The sequence below is a fragment of the Saccoglossus kowalevskii genome, chromosome 6 (assembly GCF_978046115.1).
Source record: "Saccoglossus kowalevskii chromosome 6, keSacKowa6.1, whole genome shotgun sequence".
Taxonomy (NCBI): Eukaryota; Metazoa; Hemichordata; class Enteropneusta; family Harrimaniidae; genus Saccoglossus; species Saccoglossus kowalevskii.
This window is the reverse complement of record NC_140646.1, coordinates 40,117,685-40,135,627: the sequence shown is the minus strand read 5'-3', so window position 1 is coordinate 40,135,627 and position 17,943 is coordinate 40,117,685. Positions and strand designations below refer to the sequence as shown.

At 39.4% G+C, this 17,943-nt stretch overlaps 1 protein-coding gene and 1 long non-coding RNA gene across 3 annotated transcripts in view; both read left to right on the top strand.

Annotated features, from left to right (window-relative positions):
- Positions 1-17,943, top strand: part of LOC144349706 (mixed lineage kinase domain-like protein) — a 33,559-nt gene that overhangs the window by 1,821 nt on the left and 13,795 nt on the right. Inside the window, exons 2-3 of the mRNA XM_085500539.1 lie at positions 14,041-14,055; positions 16,627-16,783. Coding sequence (XP_085356665.1) covers positions 14,041-14,055; positions 16,627-16,783 — 172 coding nt within the window. The remainder of the gene's footprint in view (positions 1-14,040; positions 14,056-16,626; positions 16,784-17,943) is intronic.
- Positions 489-1,600, top strand: LOC146742783 (uncharacterized). Of its 2 annotated transcripts, XR_014929737.1 has the most exons (3): positions 489-808; positions 1,116-1,188; positions 1,533-1,600. It is a non-coding gene; the product is annotated as an uncharacterized LOC146742783 (long non-coding RNA). The 2 variants fall into 2 exon arrangements; XR_014929736.1 differs by having other exon boundaries at positions 489-1,188.

The following is a 17,943-nucleotide window of genomic DNA, read 5'->3' as shown; positions in this document are numbered from 1 at the left end:
GGAACGTCAACATTGCTGAACAACGCGTCGTGACATTATTACCTTAGCAACGCCTAATCACCGCCCGGTTGTTAGGAGATCGTGGACATTGTAGTGAACTCTTGTTGTCAATAATTGGTATATTCAGATACTTAGTGGACTCTTGTTTACTGCTGACTGCTGTTAATTATTATTGTGCATTATTGCAAACTAAAGTGTATGTTGAAGTTCCCCCATATTATCACCCTGTACAGGAATCCATTTTCCCTATTTGCATGCAAGGTTGAATAAATGCTAGTGACCTTTGACATATATCATATTAGTCTTGTTCTTGATCAATCATTGTGGTGTGTGACGCTTCATTGCATTAGTTTAGTTATCCAAATATCACATCGGTCGCCCTGTGCTACGTTTCTAAATTAATTTGGGGACTAGTGTCTTTTATCAACTTGCTGACCAGAGAACCTACCTTACATATACATGATTAGAATAGTGAATGGGTACTGGTGGGTTGTGTGAGACATGAAATTGAACACAGCGCCCTCTTGAGACGATTTTTGGTAATTTTGAGATTTTTCTGTGAAATGATTTTTCTGACATTGTAAAGTGCCCTATTGTTGTAATTTCATATCTTTGATAATGCAATGCTTGGATTTAATACTATTTTTATCGGAGAACAATTTCTTTATTTACTTTCTTTTGACCGGTCAAAGGTCATGTTTCAGCATCCGTCCATTTTTAATGTTGTCTTCTGCTAGGTTGGCGGAAGATTTTTCTTTTCTGAGTTAATTTTGGCCATCAATCATTCATTTTGATGCCAATGTCACTGGTAAGCAATGTATTTTATATTGTATTTTCTTCAGCATTGTATTTCATGTTTTTTATGAGAAATTCACATTTCAAGTTTGTTGACAAATTTTATACATAGCGTCTATGGACAGTTATAGGCTGCAAGATTTATTGAAATTTGTTATTGTTCTTTATGATATAGAACCAGATACTTATGCACTCCTGATGACATTTGAGTGATACTTGATGCATTTTCTAACCACGCACTTTATGATTTCATATTTTATGACTGTTTTGATGTAAATTTGATTTAGTGTATAATTTATGCATTTCCATCTCGTGCCTAGACTGTTAGCTGAAACTGAACTACACTATTTGATTGAAGCTGTTTACAGTGGCGGTTGTCTAGACTGAGTCAGGGTATGTTTTGATTGTGTATTTTTTGTGGGATTATTTATATAAATGTTTACTTGTTTACTTTATTTACATATTTATAGTATTGTTAACTATTGTGAACCATACAATATATTTTCTAGTGAGGTTACTTACTTTATGTGTTATTCTGATGTTGTCAACAGCATATAAACACCTTGTTTATATTGTTGACAATATTGACAGCCTATTTGGCATAGCATTGAATGGTAATGTGCCTCTGAGATGTTGTGTATATTTATGTATATTTATGTATTTATGTTGTGTACATTTATGAATATTTATGTATTTATGTTGTGTATACTGATTTGTATTATTTATTTATTATACAGGTTTTTTTGTTTTTGCTTTTGTTTACACTGGTCCAGAAATAAAAAGAACAGGACATTGCATTAAACTCTACCATCTTGTTTGTGTAATATTCTTGGCGTTACATCATGGCGTAGTCGGCAGGATTTCTGCACCGTGTTATTAAAAACCCTGACTGTTGACGTGAGGACTAACTGTGAAGATCGCAACTGTGTTTCTACTAATGTGAAGTAAGAAAATATACTTACCGTCCATTTCACCGTTGAATGGTGTGAATTATCCAAGAGTACGGAAGATCAACATTGACACTTGTCAGAATTATTTTGTTTTAGTAACAGTGTGATACTCACATGCGTAGTTGTATGTAAACAGGTCTTATATTTTATATTGTACATGTATTTCACTTGTATCTCTGTGATTTTTGTCTAAAATCATTTGCATGGTCCACATATTGAACTGTTATTGTATGATCAATTCTGAGTGTACAGCAATTTTCTTATTGATTGTATTGTATACTGATGCATGCTTGTAAACTGTGTTGATTATTATATGAATTAACATGTCTGACTCAGACACCGAGCAGGAGGTACAAGCTTTAAAGTTGAAGATCCAACAGCTGGAGTCAGTTGTGATGGAAAGAGATGAAGCAGCTGCCCGTGCGATTGCTGAAGCTGAAGTGTCAGATAGAGAAGTGAAACGTCTGGTTGCAGAACTGAGATTGAAACCCAATGTAGAGGTCAGTTCTCCCCCTGTGAATAGTAGTAGTACTGGTCGCATGGTGTATGTTGCCCCCAGCAGGAAACTTGACCGCTTCAGAGGCAAACCAGAAACAGATAGTGATCTGACGGTAAATGACTGGATCGAGGATGCCCAAGCTATTATTACATCCAGAGGTCTTAATGCAGGTGAAAGTGCGAGTTTCCTCATCGAACATCTAGGTGGTAAGGCCAGACACGAAATACTGGGAAGAAATGAAAAACAGTACGATGCCCAAAAGATATTTGCTGTACTGTCAAGAGTCTTTGGTGATGGAGATAGTTTGCCCCAGCTTCAACAACGATTTTATTCTTACAAGCAAACCGATGGCGAAGATCTCATTTCCTGTTCCCTAGAATTGGTTAATTTGTATGACCGTATGGTACAACTTGATCCATCCTTTAAATTTGGCAGAGATATTCAGCTGAAAAATCGTTTGTCTGAAGCTGTGTCTGATGAGAGTCTGAAAATGGAGTTGCGTAGACTGAATACTGACCAGCCTGAGCTTAGTTTCTTTGACACACGTGACCGTGTTATGGAGCTGATGGGACAGCGAGTCAAATTTAAAGTAAAGCACAGTGCTGCTGTTCGAGAGGTCAAAGTTGAAGATGACTACCGTGAATTGATCTTGAAGCAGGGTGAACAAATAGCTGCATTACAGAAACAGTTAGAGTCACACATATCCTCTCAGACCAAGCCTGTGAATAGAAAACCTGTTGTTGCACCAGATGGTAAGAGGCACTGTTGGACTTGCGGATCCACAAACCACTTATGCTGTGATTGTCCTGATAAGAAGCCACGCCGCAGAGAGAATGTACCTAAGTCACCAAGTTTAAACTAGTTAAACCTACTGCTGAGAGCCGTGTGGTGGGTGAAACAGTTGATGGAGGCTCAGTTATAAGCAAGATTGTTGGAGATTGTCCAGAAGTTGTTGCCAAGTTTGCAGGGACAGCAATAGCATGTTTGATTGACACTGGTGCTGAGGTGTCTACAGTGACTGAACAATTTTTCAGTGAGCACCTCGCTCACGGGGAAAAACTACAGGATGTCACTGCATACATCAAGATTACTGGTTCCCAGGGCCTGGAAATCCCATACTCCGGCTATGTAGAACTTCCTGTGACATTGTTTAACCACACTTTCCATAAATTAGGTTTTTTAGTTGTGCGTGATCCAATAAATACTCCTATTGAATCACGCAAGCGTAGGATACCAGGTGTTTTAGGTTCTAATGTTTTCAGAGATATGAGAATGGTACTTGTAGATAAGCATGGTGAGCAGTTTGTTGAGAAATTAAGTGAGAAGCTGAGACCTGATGAAGTTAAACTTTTGCATATATTGGAGGCTTACAAAACTACAGTCGTGAATCAGGAGACTTGTGTTGTGGAGCCTGAAGTTAGACATGTCAGAGTTGCTGGAAAAAAATCGGTGTTACTGCCTGCTAGATCATTAAGCGTCATTGAAGGGTCAGTTCAACCCAGCCCAAAAGGTTGTGTGCATTATGCAATGCTTGAGAGACATACAGCCCATGCTACAGAACTGCAAAATGGAGTGACTGTTGCTACAGCTTATGTCACAATTGATGATAGTAGTAGAATTCCCATGCAGGTAGCAAATTTCAGCGATAATGATGTTTACTTACTCCCTCGTACTCCAGTTGGTGTGATTGAAACTGCTTCTGTGGAACCATCTATACAATTTCATACAGTAAATGTGAATGAAGTTCAAGTGTCAGAAGCTAATGTGAACACATCATTAGTGAACGAACTTGTTTCAAGAATGAAGGTTGACAAGATTAGTGATGCTGAACAGGTCAGATTAAACAGTCTAATTGTCAAACACTATGACAAATTTAGTAAGGATGAAGATGATATCGGTTACTGTGACCTGGTGAAACACAGAATAATAACCACTGACAACATACCAGTAAAGGTGCGGCATCGCAGAGTATCTCCACATCATTGGGAGGAAGTTCGAGAATACATACGCAAGTCATTGGACAGAGGCATCATACGTGAATCATGCAGTCCCTATGCTTCACCAATAGTTCTTGTGAGGAAAAAGAATGGTAAGATGAGACTCTGTGTCGATTACCGTTCTTTAAATATGAAGACACACAAGGATGCATATCCACTCCCCAGAATAGAAGAGGCATTAGAGGCTCTAGGTAGTGCGAAGTATTTCTGCAGTTTAGATCTTGCCCATGGATTCAACCAACTTCCTGTTGCAGAAGAAGACATTGAAAAAACTGCTTTCCGTACTGGTACAGGTGGTTTATACGAGTATACTAGAATGCCCTTTGGCTTATGCAATGCCCCTGCCACCTTCATGAGACTAATGGACAAGGCTTTTGGTGACCTAAACTTTCAAATTCTTCTGGTGTACTTGGACGATATTCTTGTATTTGGGTCAACGTTCGATGAAACTCTTACCAGACTAGATACTGTGCTCACTCGTTTAGGTGAACTGAATCTTAAGGTTAAACCAGAGAAGTGCCATCTCTTTGGTACTAAAGTTCATTACTTGGGTCACATGGTTTCCAGTGAAGGTGTAGCCCCAGATCCTGAGAAGATCCGTGCTGTTCAAGAGTGGTCTAGACCTGAAACTGAACGAGAACTGAGAGGATTCCTTGGACTGAGTGGTTACTATCGAAGGTTTGTTCCAGGGTATGCCAAAATAGCTGCCCCGCTTCATAACTTACTGAAGAAGCCCGATGAATCTGAGAAAGTCTCAAAGACAAAAAGAAAGAGAAAGAAAAGTGCCAAGAACCATTTGTCAGTTGATGTCAAACAACATTGGGATGAATCCTGTGATGTAGCTTTCAATAATTTGAAAAAAGCACTAATTTCCCCTCCAATCTTAGGTTATCCAGATTTCACTCTACCTTTGATACTTGAGACTGATGCAAGTTTCTTGGGCCTAGGCGCTGTACTTTCACAAAAACAAGGTGACCAGATAGTTGTACTGGCCTACGCTAGTAGAAGTCTAAAGCCAAATGAGAGGAATATGCAGAACTATTCAAGCATGAAGCTTGAATTGTTAGCACTTAAATGGGCAGTGACAGAAAAATTTAGGGACCTGTTGATTGGTGCAGAGTTTGTGATTTATACGGATAACAATCCCCTGAGTTACTTACAAACAACTGCTAGTTTGGGAGCGACTGAGACGCGTTGGGCAGCAGAACTTGCACAGTTCCGGTTTACTACAAAATACCGCTCTGGTAAAAGTAACCAGAATGCTGATTCCCTGAGTAGAAAAACTAGCCATGGTAGCGAACCTCATACAATGTCTGTTAGACTGGAAGAGGTGAGAAGTAGCTGTTTTGCTGAATGTGCTCCAGACGTTAGTTTATCTACTGCACTACCTAACTCTCTCCGTATGAAGATTCAAAGTATGACTGCTACTGTGTTGCTCAATGAAATACGTGTGAAATCCAAGAAGGTCGAACCAAAAACCATCTCCACTTTACCATCCATATCAAAGGTCGACTTAGCCCAGATGCAGAAAGCAGATAATAACATCTCTAGATTGTGGTTTTATTGGCAGTCAAAACATCCACCCACAACACGTCAGCTGATGAAAGAGTCCAAACCAGTGAGAAAACTACTACGTTCTTGGAAACGCATCAGAGAAGACAATGGTGTACTCTATCGTATAGTACATGCTGATGGCACAGAAGTTAAACAACTGGTTTTGCCAGAGACTCTCCAGGACAAAGTGTTAAGTGCAATCCATGATGAGGCTGGACATCAGGCAGCTGAGAAAACAACAGCTTTAGCACGAACTAGATGTTATTGGCCAGAAATGGTTGTTCAAATTGCAGAGTATTGTCGTAAATGCTCACGATGTACTTTTGCCAAAGCAGGGAAGAGCCTTCACCCCACAATGGGATCCCTGACTGCAACTAAACCGCTAGAGGTACTTGCTATGGATTATACCGTCTTGGAGCCAAGTTCCACAGGTATCGAGAATGTACTTGTACTCACAGATGTATTCACTAAGTTTACACAAGCTATACCAACGCGAGACCAGAAAGCTACAACTGTGGCACGAGTGTTAGTTCGTGATTGGTTTGTCAGATTCGGTGTCCCACGAAGACTACACAGTGACCAAGGACGTAATTTTGAAAGTCAAATAGTGAGAGAGCTTTGCAAGGTATATGGCATTACTAAAAGTCGAACCACTGCATACCACCCAGAAGGGAACGGCCAATGTGAGCGCTTTAATCGGACCCTACACGATCGTTTACGTACCCTCTCTCCTGCCAAGAAACGCAAATGGCCAGATCAGTTACCTGAATTAGTCTATGCATATAATAGCACTCCTCATTCGTCTACTGGTTATACACCTCACTACTTGTTCTTTGGTAGGGAACCAGTACTCCCTATTGATTACCTACTCGGTAATGACACTGTAACGGAAGGTGATGCACAGATGGATGAATGGATTTCTGACCATCATAAGAAATTGACTGAAGCTTTCAAAATGGCCTCACTGAAGACAGAGAAGGAAGCTCTCAGAAGAAGAGTAGCAAATGACCGTAAAGCTGATAAAACTGATCTACAGCTTGGTGCCCGTGTATTCCTAAAGAATAGAAGTGTGAAAGGCCGTAACAAAATCCAGGACAAATGGGACCCAGAACCGTACAGAGTGGTTGATCGGCTTGACACTGGAGGAAACACGTATGTAGTTGAACCTGTTAATGGAGACCTGCCAAGGAAGACGGTACATCGAGCAGAATTGTTAGACTCCAGAATCCTTGCAAAAGGCATGGAGATCAACTATGTTCCTGACAATATTGAGTCTTATGAGCTGTCTAGCAATAACTCTGATGACGAAGAGTACGATATTGGTGTGGATAGTAGGCAGTGGAACGAAATGTGCACCCTAAGTCCACAAGCTGTGTCCTTTACACCAAGGGAATCCACAGGAAATAGACAGGAACCTAGCGATTCAGAAAATGATCAACTGAGGTCTTCAGACAAAGCAGGGAAGCATCCATTTGAACAAACTGCAGGACATACCCATCCTGTAGAAACTCCTGTAGATTCACAACCATTGGTGACAGACGATGCTCCTGTCGTCCCCAGACGCACTACTCGTGCAGCTGCAGGACAACATTCTAACCCCCACCATTTGCCAAAATCTGCCATACAGGAAGCTACTGCCAACATACAACTTGACCCGACAGTGTTAGCTAGCCTTATACAGAGTAACAATAATATTACTCAGACTAATCTTTTGATGATGCAACTGTTTGCCCGAGATACCTAGTTCACTGATAGGCCCAAACATTGTATTTGTGATCTTTTGAATATTGTATTTGATAGTATTCAAACATTGTATTTGTGATCTTACAAGTGTTGTATTTTGAGTTCATTTTTCTGTCGTATGACACCGTTTGTATTTCAAGATTGTATTTTGTTTTCATTTGCATAGTTGTTGAGACAACAACTTTAAGCAGGGAAGTGTGTGAGACATGAAATTGAACACAGCGCCCTCTTGAGACGATTTTTGGTAATTTTGAGATTTTTCTGTGAAATGATTTTTCTGACATTGTAAAGTGCCCTATTGTTGTAATTTCATATCTTTGATAATGCAATGCTTGGATTTAATACTATTTTTATCGGAGAACAATTTCTTTATTTACTTTCTTTTGACCGGTCAAAGGTCATGTTTCAGCATCCGTCCATTTTTAATGTTGTCTTCTGCTAGGTTGGCGGAAGATTTTTCTTTTCTGAGTTAATTTTGGCCATCAATCATTCATTTTGATGCCAATGTCACTGGTAAGCAATGTATTTTATATTGTATTTTCTTCAGCATTGTATTTCATGTTTTTTATGAGAAATTCACATTTCAAGTTTGTTGACAAATTTTATACATAGCGTCTATGGACAGTTATAGGCTGCAAGATTTATTGAAATTTGTTATTGTTCTTTATGATATAGAACCAGATACTTATGCACTCCTGATGACATTTGAGTGATACTTGATGCATTTTCTAACCACGCACTTTATGATTTCATATTTTATGACTGTTTTGATGTAAATTTGATTTAGTGTATAATTTATGCATTTCCATCTCGTGCCTAGACTGTTAGCTGAAACTGAACTACACTATTTGATTGAAGCTGTTTACAGTGGCGGTTGTCTAGACTGAGTCAGGGTATGTTTTGATTGTGTATTTTTTGTGGGATTATTTATATAAATGTTTACTTGTTTACTTTATTTACATATTTATAGTATTGTTAACTATTGTGAACCATACAATATATTTTCTAGTGAGGTTACTTACTTTATGTGTTATTCTGATGTTGTCAACAGCATATAAACACCTTGTTTATATTGTTGACAATATTGACAGCCTATTTGGCATAGCATTGAATGGTAATGTGCCTCTGAGATGTTGTGTATATTTATGTATATTTATGTATTTATGTTGTGTACATTTATGAATATTTATGTATTTATGTTGTGTATACTGATTTGTATTATTTATTTATTATACAGGTTTTTTTGTTTTTGCTTTTGTTTACACTGGTCCAGAAATAAAAAGAACAGGACATTGCATTAAACTCTACCATCTTGTTTGTGTAATATTCTTGGCGTTACATCAATGTCTAAGATTAGAGTTTGGGGTGACAGGCCCTAAGGAAGTCTTGGTTCTACTGTCATCGCCATATTGTTCCGAACACCAAAACAGCAACATTGCCAGCTAAGTTGCTGACTGCTTTGGTGTACGCGTCTAAAGATCGTTATCTTTCTTGACCTCCTCGGCTCAACTCATTTTTAAGAGGGGGCGCTTCTCGACTCAATGTGGGCAGTGTAAGTATTTCTCTCCGTGTGCTTGTTTTGTTTATTATTAAGTAGCTTATGCAATGTACATTAATATTGATTAGTAAAAATAAATTGAACCAATAACTTGATTGGGCCCCCACAATTAGTCCCTGTGACCGACAATAGTTGTGTCGCCAGGAAGCTAACTGGAAATCGAAATGTTGGACTTGCGTGTGTGCTCTGAATGGTATATAGATTGCCACATCTTTCTTACCCAAGCCAAATGTACCAAATTCAGCACAGGCCTGTGTACCAAGCCTGTATATTTTGTTGCATCAACATATTGAACAAGACACGGCAGTCAATCAACACAAACAAAGCTTGCAGGTATTAAATTCTGGGCTATATGGAGGCTGAAACAAGAGTGACCTGTCTGGCATCGAGCATCTCACGGAGAATGGGTTCGGTGAAATTACCGTGATGAAAACCACAATTGTCCATCACAACAGTGTCACCTTCTCCAACTTACGGCTGACCATCTACTACTAAATAGCCCCATTCCATTTGAAGGACCGCGGAGAATATTGAAATGGTCACACCAAGCGGGCTATGCAATAAACTGAATTCACGGTAAAATTTATGTTGAATGAGTAGTATCTTTGCACTTCCACTGCCGACTGACCGACTGAAACATGTCCACAGACACGATTGCCCGCCGTATAAAAAAAAAATGAACACGGAAAAGGATCAAGTTGAGAAATCATGTCGATATAATTCATGATTCTGCCCATGTTATGTTCCGTCAGCTTTTCTTTCGGAATAGACGTAATTTTTGTATACGAGTAGTCTAAATCTCGCTTGAATGTGTAGTATACGGTTTTTGTGGATGGCAGTGTGTTGGGTGTACAAACACCCTCATCCAGCAGCTTTCCTTTCACTTCGCTAGCTGACATAGATGCTTTGTTGGCCTTCAAAAACTCAATAAATTCCACTACTTTGGTGATTCCCTTTGTACGTGAGCGACCGGTCGACTTAGAGGCGCGAGTTGATCCTGTTTCCCTGAGTTTTTCGACTACAGTACTCATTTCGCCCAACCTCCCGCCCGCTTCCGGATTTCGATCGATTTTTTTTCGCTCGCTTTGTTCAATTCGACCGCGCAATTTCCGCTTTTTTTTTAGACCGCGCAAATCCGGAAATATCCGCTCGCGCAATCGCTCGCTCGCCCGACAGCGCAACTGCCCGCATTTACAGTTCATTTGTTTTTATGATGTTAAAATAAGAATAAATACATTCAGAAATTTATAAACGACCGTTGAAAAAATGCTGTGGATCACACGGCCATACTCGCTATAAAATTGGTAATAATACATACGCGTAGTAATAATGTCCACCATAAACAAGATTGAACCAAATATGTGAAATCAAATACGGCACTGACACAGACACAACTAATATGAAATAAAACCATTCTATTTTTGGTGGAGAGCGAAAAATGTCTACTGTAGAGTACGGTATTCGTTGAGTAACCGTGTGTCGGGTGACTGTTGTCATGCACGCATGGTTTGGGTTTAACACGGGTCAAGTTGTAGTTGTGTTAAAATCCGTGGCACCTATAACAATTGAAGAATATCTGCAGGAATAGTAAGACTGTGAAAAAAAAACGACCAATCGATTGTTATAGAATGACCGTAGTGTACAATTTGTCAAACAAATACAATACTTGCAAATGTAATATCGGCCAACGCCCATCTTACTTGTCCGAAGTTGTCGAAGCCGACATCAATGGAGATCGTGTTTTTTTAACTAGGCGGCTGGCAAGCGGACTAACACGATACATAAACTTGTTGAATTACAATTACGGTTTTTATTTTTGCGCCCAATGTCTCGTTATAAAATAAAGGATTCAAATTTTGCAGGGTATTCCGTTTTTTGCGAACTCTGGGCGAAATACTTTCATGAGCTGTACGTAGTTCACTTACAGTCAAAACAAAGTCAGCTTGGACATTAAGTTGTGAGACGCGACAAAACAAACGCTGCCAGTGATAGATTACGTGAATAAAAGAACAAAATAAACGCAATCAAAGGCGCCGACCACACGCTTTGGAAATAAATAGAACGCCGTGGCGTTGCTAAGAGGAATCACACCTGCATCTCGACGACGTCTCCGGTCATGAGCAGGGTTTGCCGCGTCTTAGAAAAATTTGAGCAAGGCTAACCGAGTCGTGACCTCGATGTGGTTCGTAACCAGTCTTGTGATTGGTTGTTGACAAATGCTGAACAGACCACGCCTCCAACTGTGCCGTGCGTTCGGGCAAACCGTTAGGAATTCCTAAATGGAGTAAATTTGTGTAGTTTTCTTGATTTATTCTGCAGATATCGGTAAAATGTTGGTAGGGCTTTGGTGAAATTTGAAGAAGCAACTAATTTATATTTTATTTTTCATTCTTTTCGTCTGTTTTTTCGAGTTTAAAAAATGTGAGCTGGCTGGAGCCTTCATCCCTTGTCTATTTCTTACACTAGATACCAGCCGATACCCCCCCCCTCCCCGTTCATAGAGACTGCGTATTACAGCTGATTATAGTTCCTGGGCTCCCTGTGGTCACAGTTCGACTTCCCTAGCAAACGTTACAATGTGTCAAGTGATTTGAAGGCGTCTTTGTTCCAAAACAGAGAAGCAATAGGCGTTGTGTTTTGAATCGTCATTAAAACTTAAATTTATTATGAATAAAAACTTAAGTTTATACATACAATGTACGATCATTGTTACTCCAGCGGTCGGTTGGCAAGTGGACGATGTTTCTAAAGCCAGCCATAGCAGGAGCGAGCGAGCGAACAAAAGCGAACGCGAGCGAGCGGAAAAAAAGCGGTCGGTTCCCGGTCGGAAAGCAGCGAGCGGTCGGAAATTAAGCGATAAGCGGTCGGGAAAAAAAACGATAAAAGCGGGAGGTTGGGCGGAATGAGTACTGTATGCCGTGTATAGTACTGATCGATCTCCCAGTTTCATTGGCTAAATATCGCAGCGAAAATCCATTCAGCCACTGACGTACTATCAGAGGTACATTACTTGGGGTTTGCAACTCGCATAGTACTGTATGGTGACATCATGTCAAGATCCCATTGAAGTCTCATCTCGTAGATAGCGAGACTGAGGCTACGACCTTCTGACATGATATATATTGATGTTCAAGGTTTGTAATGAAAAAATAAAACTTTTCTTGCCACTATCGTAGTGAAAAATGTAATACATCGAAAATGTACAGAAAATATAGTTATCGTAATCCGTCATATCGTGGGCAGCTATTTTGATCCACCTGGACATCCCAGTATCCTAGTTACCTCGGGCATGCGCATTTGCATTTTTCTGAGTTGGAACGCTTATGCGAGAGCGAGATTGTAACGGGATCTTGGTATCATGTCACCGTAGTTGCAAACCCCAAGTAATGTACCTCTGGTACTATATATGACCGGGTTGTAGGATCAAAGAACCTAGAATTTTGCATTGTGAAATTATTAAAATAGTCGTGAAAAAAAAATTACGAACAAAATTTTTTCACGATTGGACAACGCAATGTACCCGGTAATAATAAACTCAGGGATAAACTTGTGCACAAAACTTCAACAGAAAGAACGTTCCGTTATAATTTGGGGGTTGCCGCTTTTAGTGCGACACTGTACATACAGAGTGTCTTATATTTTGATATCTCATTCATTGTAATATATGGCAACGTACATGTAATATTTAAATACATTGAAATTGAGGGTGTAATCCTTGATCCGATTTCCAGAACACATGACTTGTGTGTGTTCCTCGTAATCAGTGCGACGTCTCCTTTTGGTGTTAGTTTGATCCAAGGGGGTCAAGTAAGATAACGATCTTCAGGCGTGTACACCAAAGCAGTCAGCAACTTAGCTGGCAATGTTGCTGTTTTGGTGTTCGGAACAATATGGCGATGACAGTAACATCTAACTGTCATGCACACCCAGAATGATCATTGGCTGTCAAAAACAAAAATTAAAAAGGAATACAGTATTAACCAAGATGTCACAAAGCTAAACTTTCAACAAATCTCTGCAAGTCACTGTCTTGATATCTGGAAGAAGGACATGCAAAGGGCTGATTCAAAACTCAGAACATATCAGCTTTTCAAAAATGATATAAAACAAGAAGTCTACATAGATCAGCTTAATGATAGACAGGCAATCAGAATTCTAAGCAAATTCAGACTGAGCAGCCACAAATTACATATAGAAACAGGTAGACATACACAACCAAAAACAAATATTGAGGACAGAAAATGCATCAAGTGCCAAGTCATAGAGGATGAAGTGCACTTTATCACAGAATGTGTACTTTATGAATCTGAAAGACAGGAATTATATTCCTTGTTTGGTAACATCAATGCTATCAAAAACAAGGACAATTTTATATGTATTATGAATGCCCATACTAGACAACAATTACTGGGGTTAATTAAATATATCAAAACAGCGTATACAATAAGAGAGCAAATAATATTACCACAGTAGTTTACTTTTTCTTGTTTGTTTGTCACACTTTTTGTTTTGTTTGTTTTTAACTTTATTACCTTCTACATGTGTAGAAACCAAAAAAGAATTGTCAAATTTTCTTTAACGTTGTAATAAAGCAATATTCTATTCTATTCTATTCTGTTATTGAAAAAAAGTGTCTCATTTTTAATTGTCACATCATCATGTTTTTGTGTGAAAGGTGTCTAGTACCGGGGGGGGGGGGGGGGGGGGGGTACTCTCACTGTTTTGATCCCTATTTTCATGATTGTATTATTTTTTTGACCCCCAATTTTACAGCCATTTTAGAAAAATTGCAATCATTATGTTAATTTTTCAGCCAAAAAGCAACTCTTAACATTAATCTGTTTTGATGTGGTTTTCAACTAACTGCTGAACACTAGCTCCCTCCATAAATTCAGATGCATACAGCCCAGCCTGATGCTACCTATAATTCTCTTTTGTTTGTAGGTGTTACAGAAAAAGGTAAAAATGTATGTGTGACAGTGAAGTGTTGGGTTGCAATGGTCCATCGTGTAAATAACATGGCTAGGATATGAATCAAAGTGATCTATGCGTCTGCTGTTGACAGACAACACAAGAAGAACAAATGTATGACCAGTCTCAACCAATCTAAAAACACTACAATTCTTAATGTACCATGATACATACACAAAATGAAAACAAGATCAAATTAAGTTTATAGGATGTACATTGTAAGTGGATAGAGAAAGGTAAGGCTATAGGCATGACAGAGAAAGGTAAGGATGTAGGCATGACAGAGAAAGGTAAGGCTGTAGGCATGACAGAGAAAGGTAAGGATGTAGGCATGACAGAAAGGCAAGGCTGTGGGCATGGCAGAGAAAGGTAAGGCTGTAGGTGTGACTGATAAAGGTAAGGATGTAGGCATGACAGAGAAAGGCAAGGCTGTGGGCATGGCAGAGAAAGGTAAGGCTGTAGGTGTGACTGATAAAGGTAAGGCTGTAGGCATGACTGATAAAGGTAAGGCTGTAGGTGTGACTGATAAAGGTAAGGCTGTAGGTGTGACTGATAAAGGTAAGGCTGTAGGTGTGACTGATAAAGGTAAGGCTGTAGGTGTGACTGATAAAGGTAAGGCTGTAGGCATGACTGATAAAGGTAAGGCTGTAGGTGTGACTGATAAAGGTAAGGCTGTAGGTGTGACTGATAAAGGTAAGGCTGTAGGTGTGACTGATAAAGGTAAGGCTGTAGGTGTGACTGATAAAGATAAGGCTGTAGGTGTGACTGATAAAGGTAAGGCTGTAGGTGTGACTGATAAAGGTAAGGCTGTAGGTGTGACTGATAAAGGTAAGGCTGTAGGTGTGACTGATAAAGGTAAGGCTGTAGGTGTGACTGATAAAGGTAAGGCTGTAGGCGTGACTGATAAAGGTAAGGCTGTAGGCGTGACTGATAAAGGTAAGGCTGTAGGCGTGACTGATAAAGGTAAGGCTGTAGGCGTGACGGATAAAGGTAAGGCTGTAGGCGTGACTGATAAAGGTAAGGCTGTAGGCGTGACTGATAAAGGTAAGGCTGTAGGCGTGACTGATAAAGGTAAGGCTGTAGGCGTGACTGATAAAGGTAAGGCTGTAGGCGTGACTGATAGAGGTAAGGCTGTAGGCGTGACTGATAGAGGTAAGGCTGTAGGCGTGACTGATAAAGGTAATGCTGTAGGCATGACTGATAAAGGTAAGGCTGTTTTCTTGTGACTGATAAAGATAAGGCTGTAGGCATGACTGATAAAGGTAATGCTGTAGGCATGACTGATAAAGGTAAGGCTGTAGGTGTGACTGATAAAGATAAGGCTGTAGGCATGACTGATAAAGGTAAGGCTGTAGGTGTGACTGATAAAGATAAGGCTGTAGGCATGACTGATAAAGGTAAGGCTGTAGGTGTGACTGATAAAGATAAGGCTGTAGGCATGACTGATAAAGGTAAGGCTGTAGGTGTGACTGATAAAGGTAAGGCTGTAGGTGTGACTGATACAGATAAGGCTGTAGGCATGACTGATAATGGTAAGGCTGTAGGTGTGACTGATAAAGGTAAGGCTGTAGGCATGACTGATAAAGATATGGCTGTAGGCATGACTGATAAAGGTAATGCTGTAGGCATGACTGATAAAGGTAAGGCTGTAGGTGTGACTGATAAAGATAAGGCTGTAGGCATGACTGATAAAGGTAAGGCTGTAGGTGTGACTGATAAAGATAAGGCTGTAGGCATGACTGATAAAGGTAAGGCTGTAGGTGTGACTGATAAAGATAAGGCTGTAGGCATGACTGATAAAGGTAAGGCTGTAGGTGTGACTGATAAAGATAAGGCTGTAGGCATGACTGATAAAGGTAAGGCTGTAGGCATGACTGATAGAGGTAAGGCTGTAGGTGTGACTGATAGAGGTAAGGCTGTAGGTGTGACTGATAGAGGTAAGGCTGTAGGTGTGACTGATAAAGGTAAGGCTGTAGGTGTGACTGATAGAGGTAAGGTTGTAGGTGTGACTGATAAAGGTAAGGTTGTAGGTGTGACTGATAGAGGTAAGGTTGTAGGTGTGACTGATAGAGGTAAGGCTGTAGGTGTAACTGATAAAGGTAAGGCTGTAGGTGTAACTGATAAAGGTAAGGCTGTAGGTGTGACTGATAAAGGTAAGGTTGTAGGTGTGACTGATAAAGGTAAGGCTGTAGGTGTGACTGATAGAGGTAAGGCTGTAGGTGTGACTGATAAAGGTAAGGCTGTAGGTGTGACTGATAGAGGTAAGGTTGTAGGTGTGACTGATAAAGGTAAGGTTGTAGGTGTGACTGATAAAGGTAAGGTTGTATGTGTGACTGATAGAGGTAAGGCTGTAGGTGTGACTGATAAAGGTAAGGCTGTAGGTGTGACTGATAAAGGTAAGGCTGTAGGTGTGACTGATAAAGGTAAGGCTGTAGGTGTGACTGATAGAGGTAAGGCTGTAGGTGTGACTGATAGAGGTAAGGCTGTAGGCATGACTGATAAAGGTAAGGCTATTGATAATGTTGTACATATTTTTAATATGTAATATTTATTTTTTAGGACAGCCTGTATGTTCTGAAGGTGATAAATATTTGATACATCCAGACTCAATCATTCTTGGGGATGAGTTGCATCAAGGATCTACTTGCAAGATTTTCAAAGCTATTTATAATGGACGAACAGTTGCAATTAAGCAATTTACATTGCCAAAAGTAGGGTAAGCAATTTACATTGCCAAAAGTAGGGTAAACAATTTACATTGCCAAAAGTAGGGTAAGCAATTTACATTGCCAAAAGTAGGGTAAACAATTTACATTGCCAAAAGTAGGGTAAGCAATTTACATTGCCAAAAGTAGGGTAAGCAATTTACATTGCCAAAAGTAGGGTAAACAATTTACATTGCCAAAAGTAGGGTAAACAATTTACATTGCCAAAAGTAGGGTAAACAATTTACATTGCCAAAAGTAGGGTAAACAATTTACATTGCCAAAAGTAGAGTAAGCAATTTACATTGCCAAAAGTAGGGTAAGCAATTTACATTGCCAAAAGTAGGGTAAACAATTTACATTGCCAAAAGTAGGGTAAACAATTTACATTGCCAAAAGTAGGGTAAACAATTTACATTGCCAAAAGTAGGGTAAACAATTTACATTGCCAAAAGTAGGGTAAGCAATTTACATTGCCAAAAGTAGGGTAAGCAATTTACATTGCCAAAAGTAGAGTAAGCAATTTACATTGCCAAAAGTAGGGTAAACAATTTACATTGCCAAAAGTAGGGTAAACAATTTACATTGCCAAAAGTAGGGTAAACAATTTACATTGCCAAAAGTAGGGTAAGCAATTTACATTGCCAAAAGTAGGGTAAGCAATTTACATTGCCAAAAGTAGGGTAAACAATTTACATTGCCAAAAGTAGGGTAAACAATTTACATTGCCAAAAGTAGGGTAAGCAATTTACATTGCCAAAAGTAGGGTAAGCAATTTACATTGCCAAAAGTAGGGTAAACAATTTACATTGCCAAAAGTAGGGTAAACAATTTACATTGCCAAAAGTAGGGTAAGCAATTTACATTGCCAAAAGTAGGGTAAACAATTTACATTGCCAAAAGTAGGGTAAACAATTTACATTGCCAAAAGTAGGGTAAACAATTTACATTGCCAAAAGTAGGGTAAACAATTTACATTGCCAAAAGTAGGGTAAGCAATTTACATTGCCAAAAGTAGGGTAAGCAATTTACATTGCCAAAAGTAGGGTAAACAATTTACATTGCCAAAAGTAGGGTAAGCAATTTACATTGCCAAAAGTAGGGTAAGCAATTTACATTGCCAAAAGTAGGGTAAACAATTTACATTGCCAAAAGTAGAGTAAGCAATTTA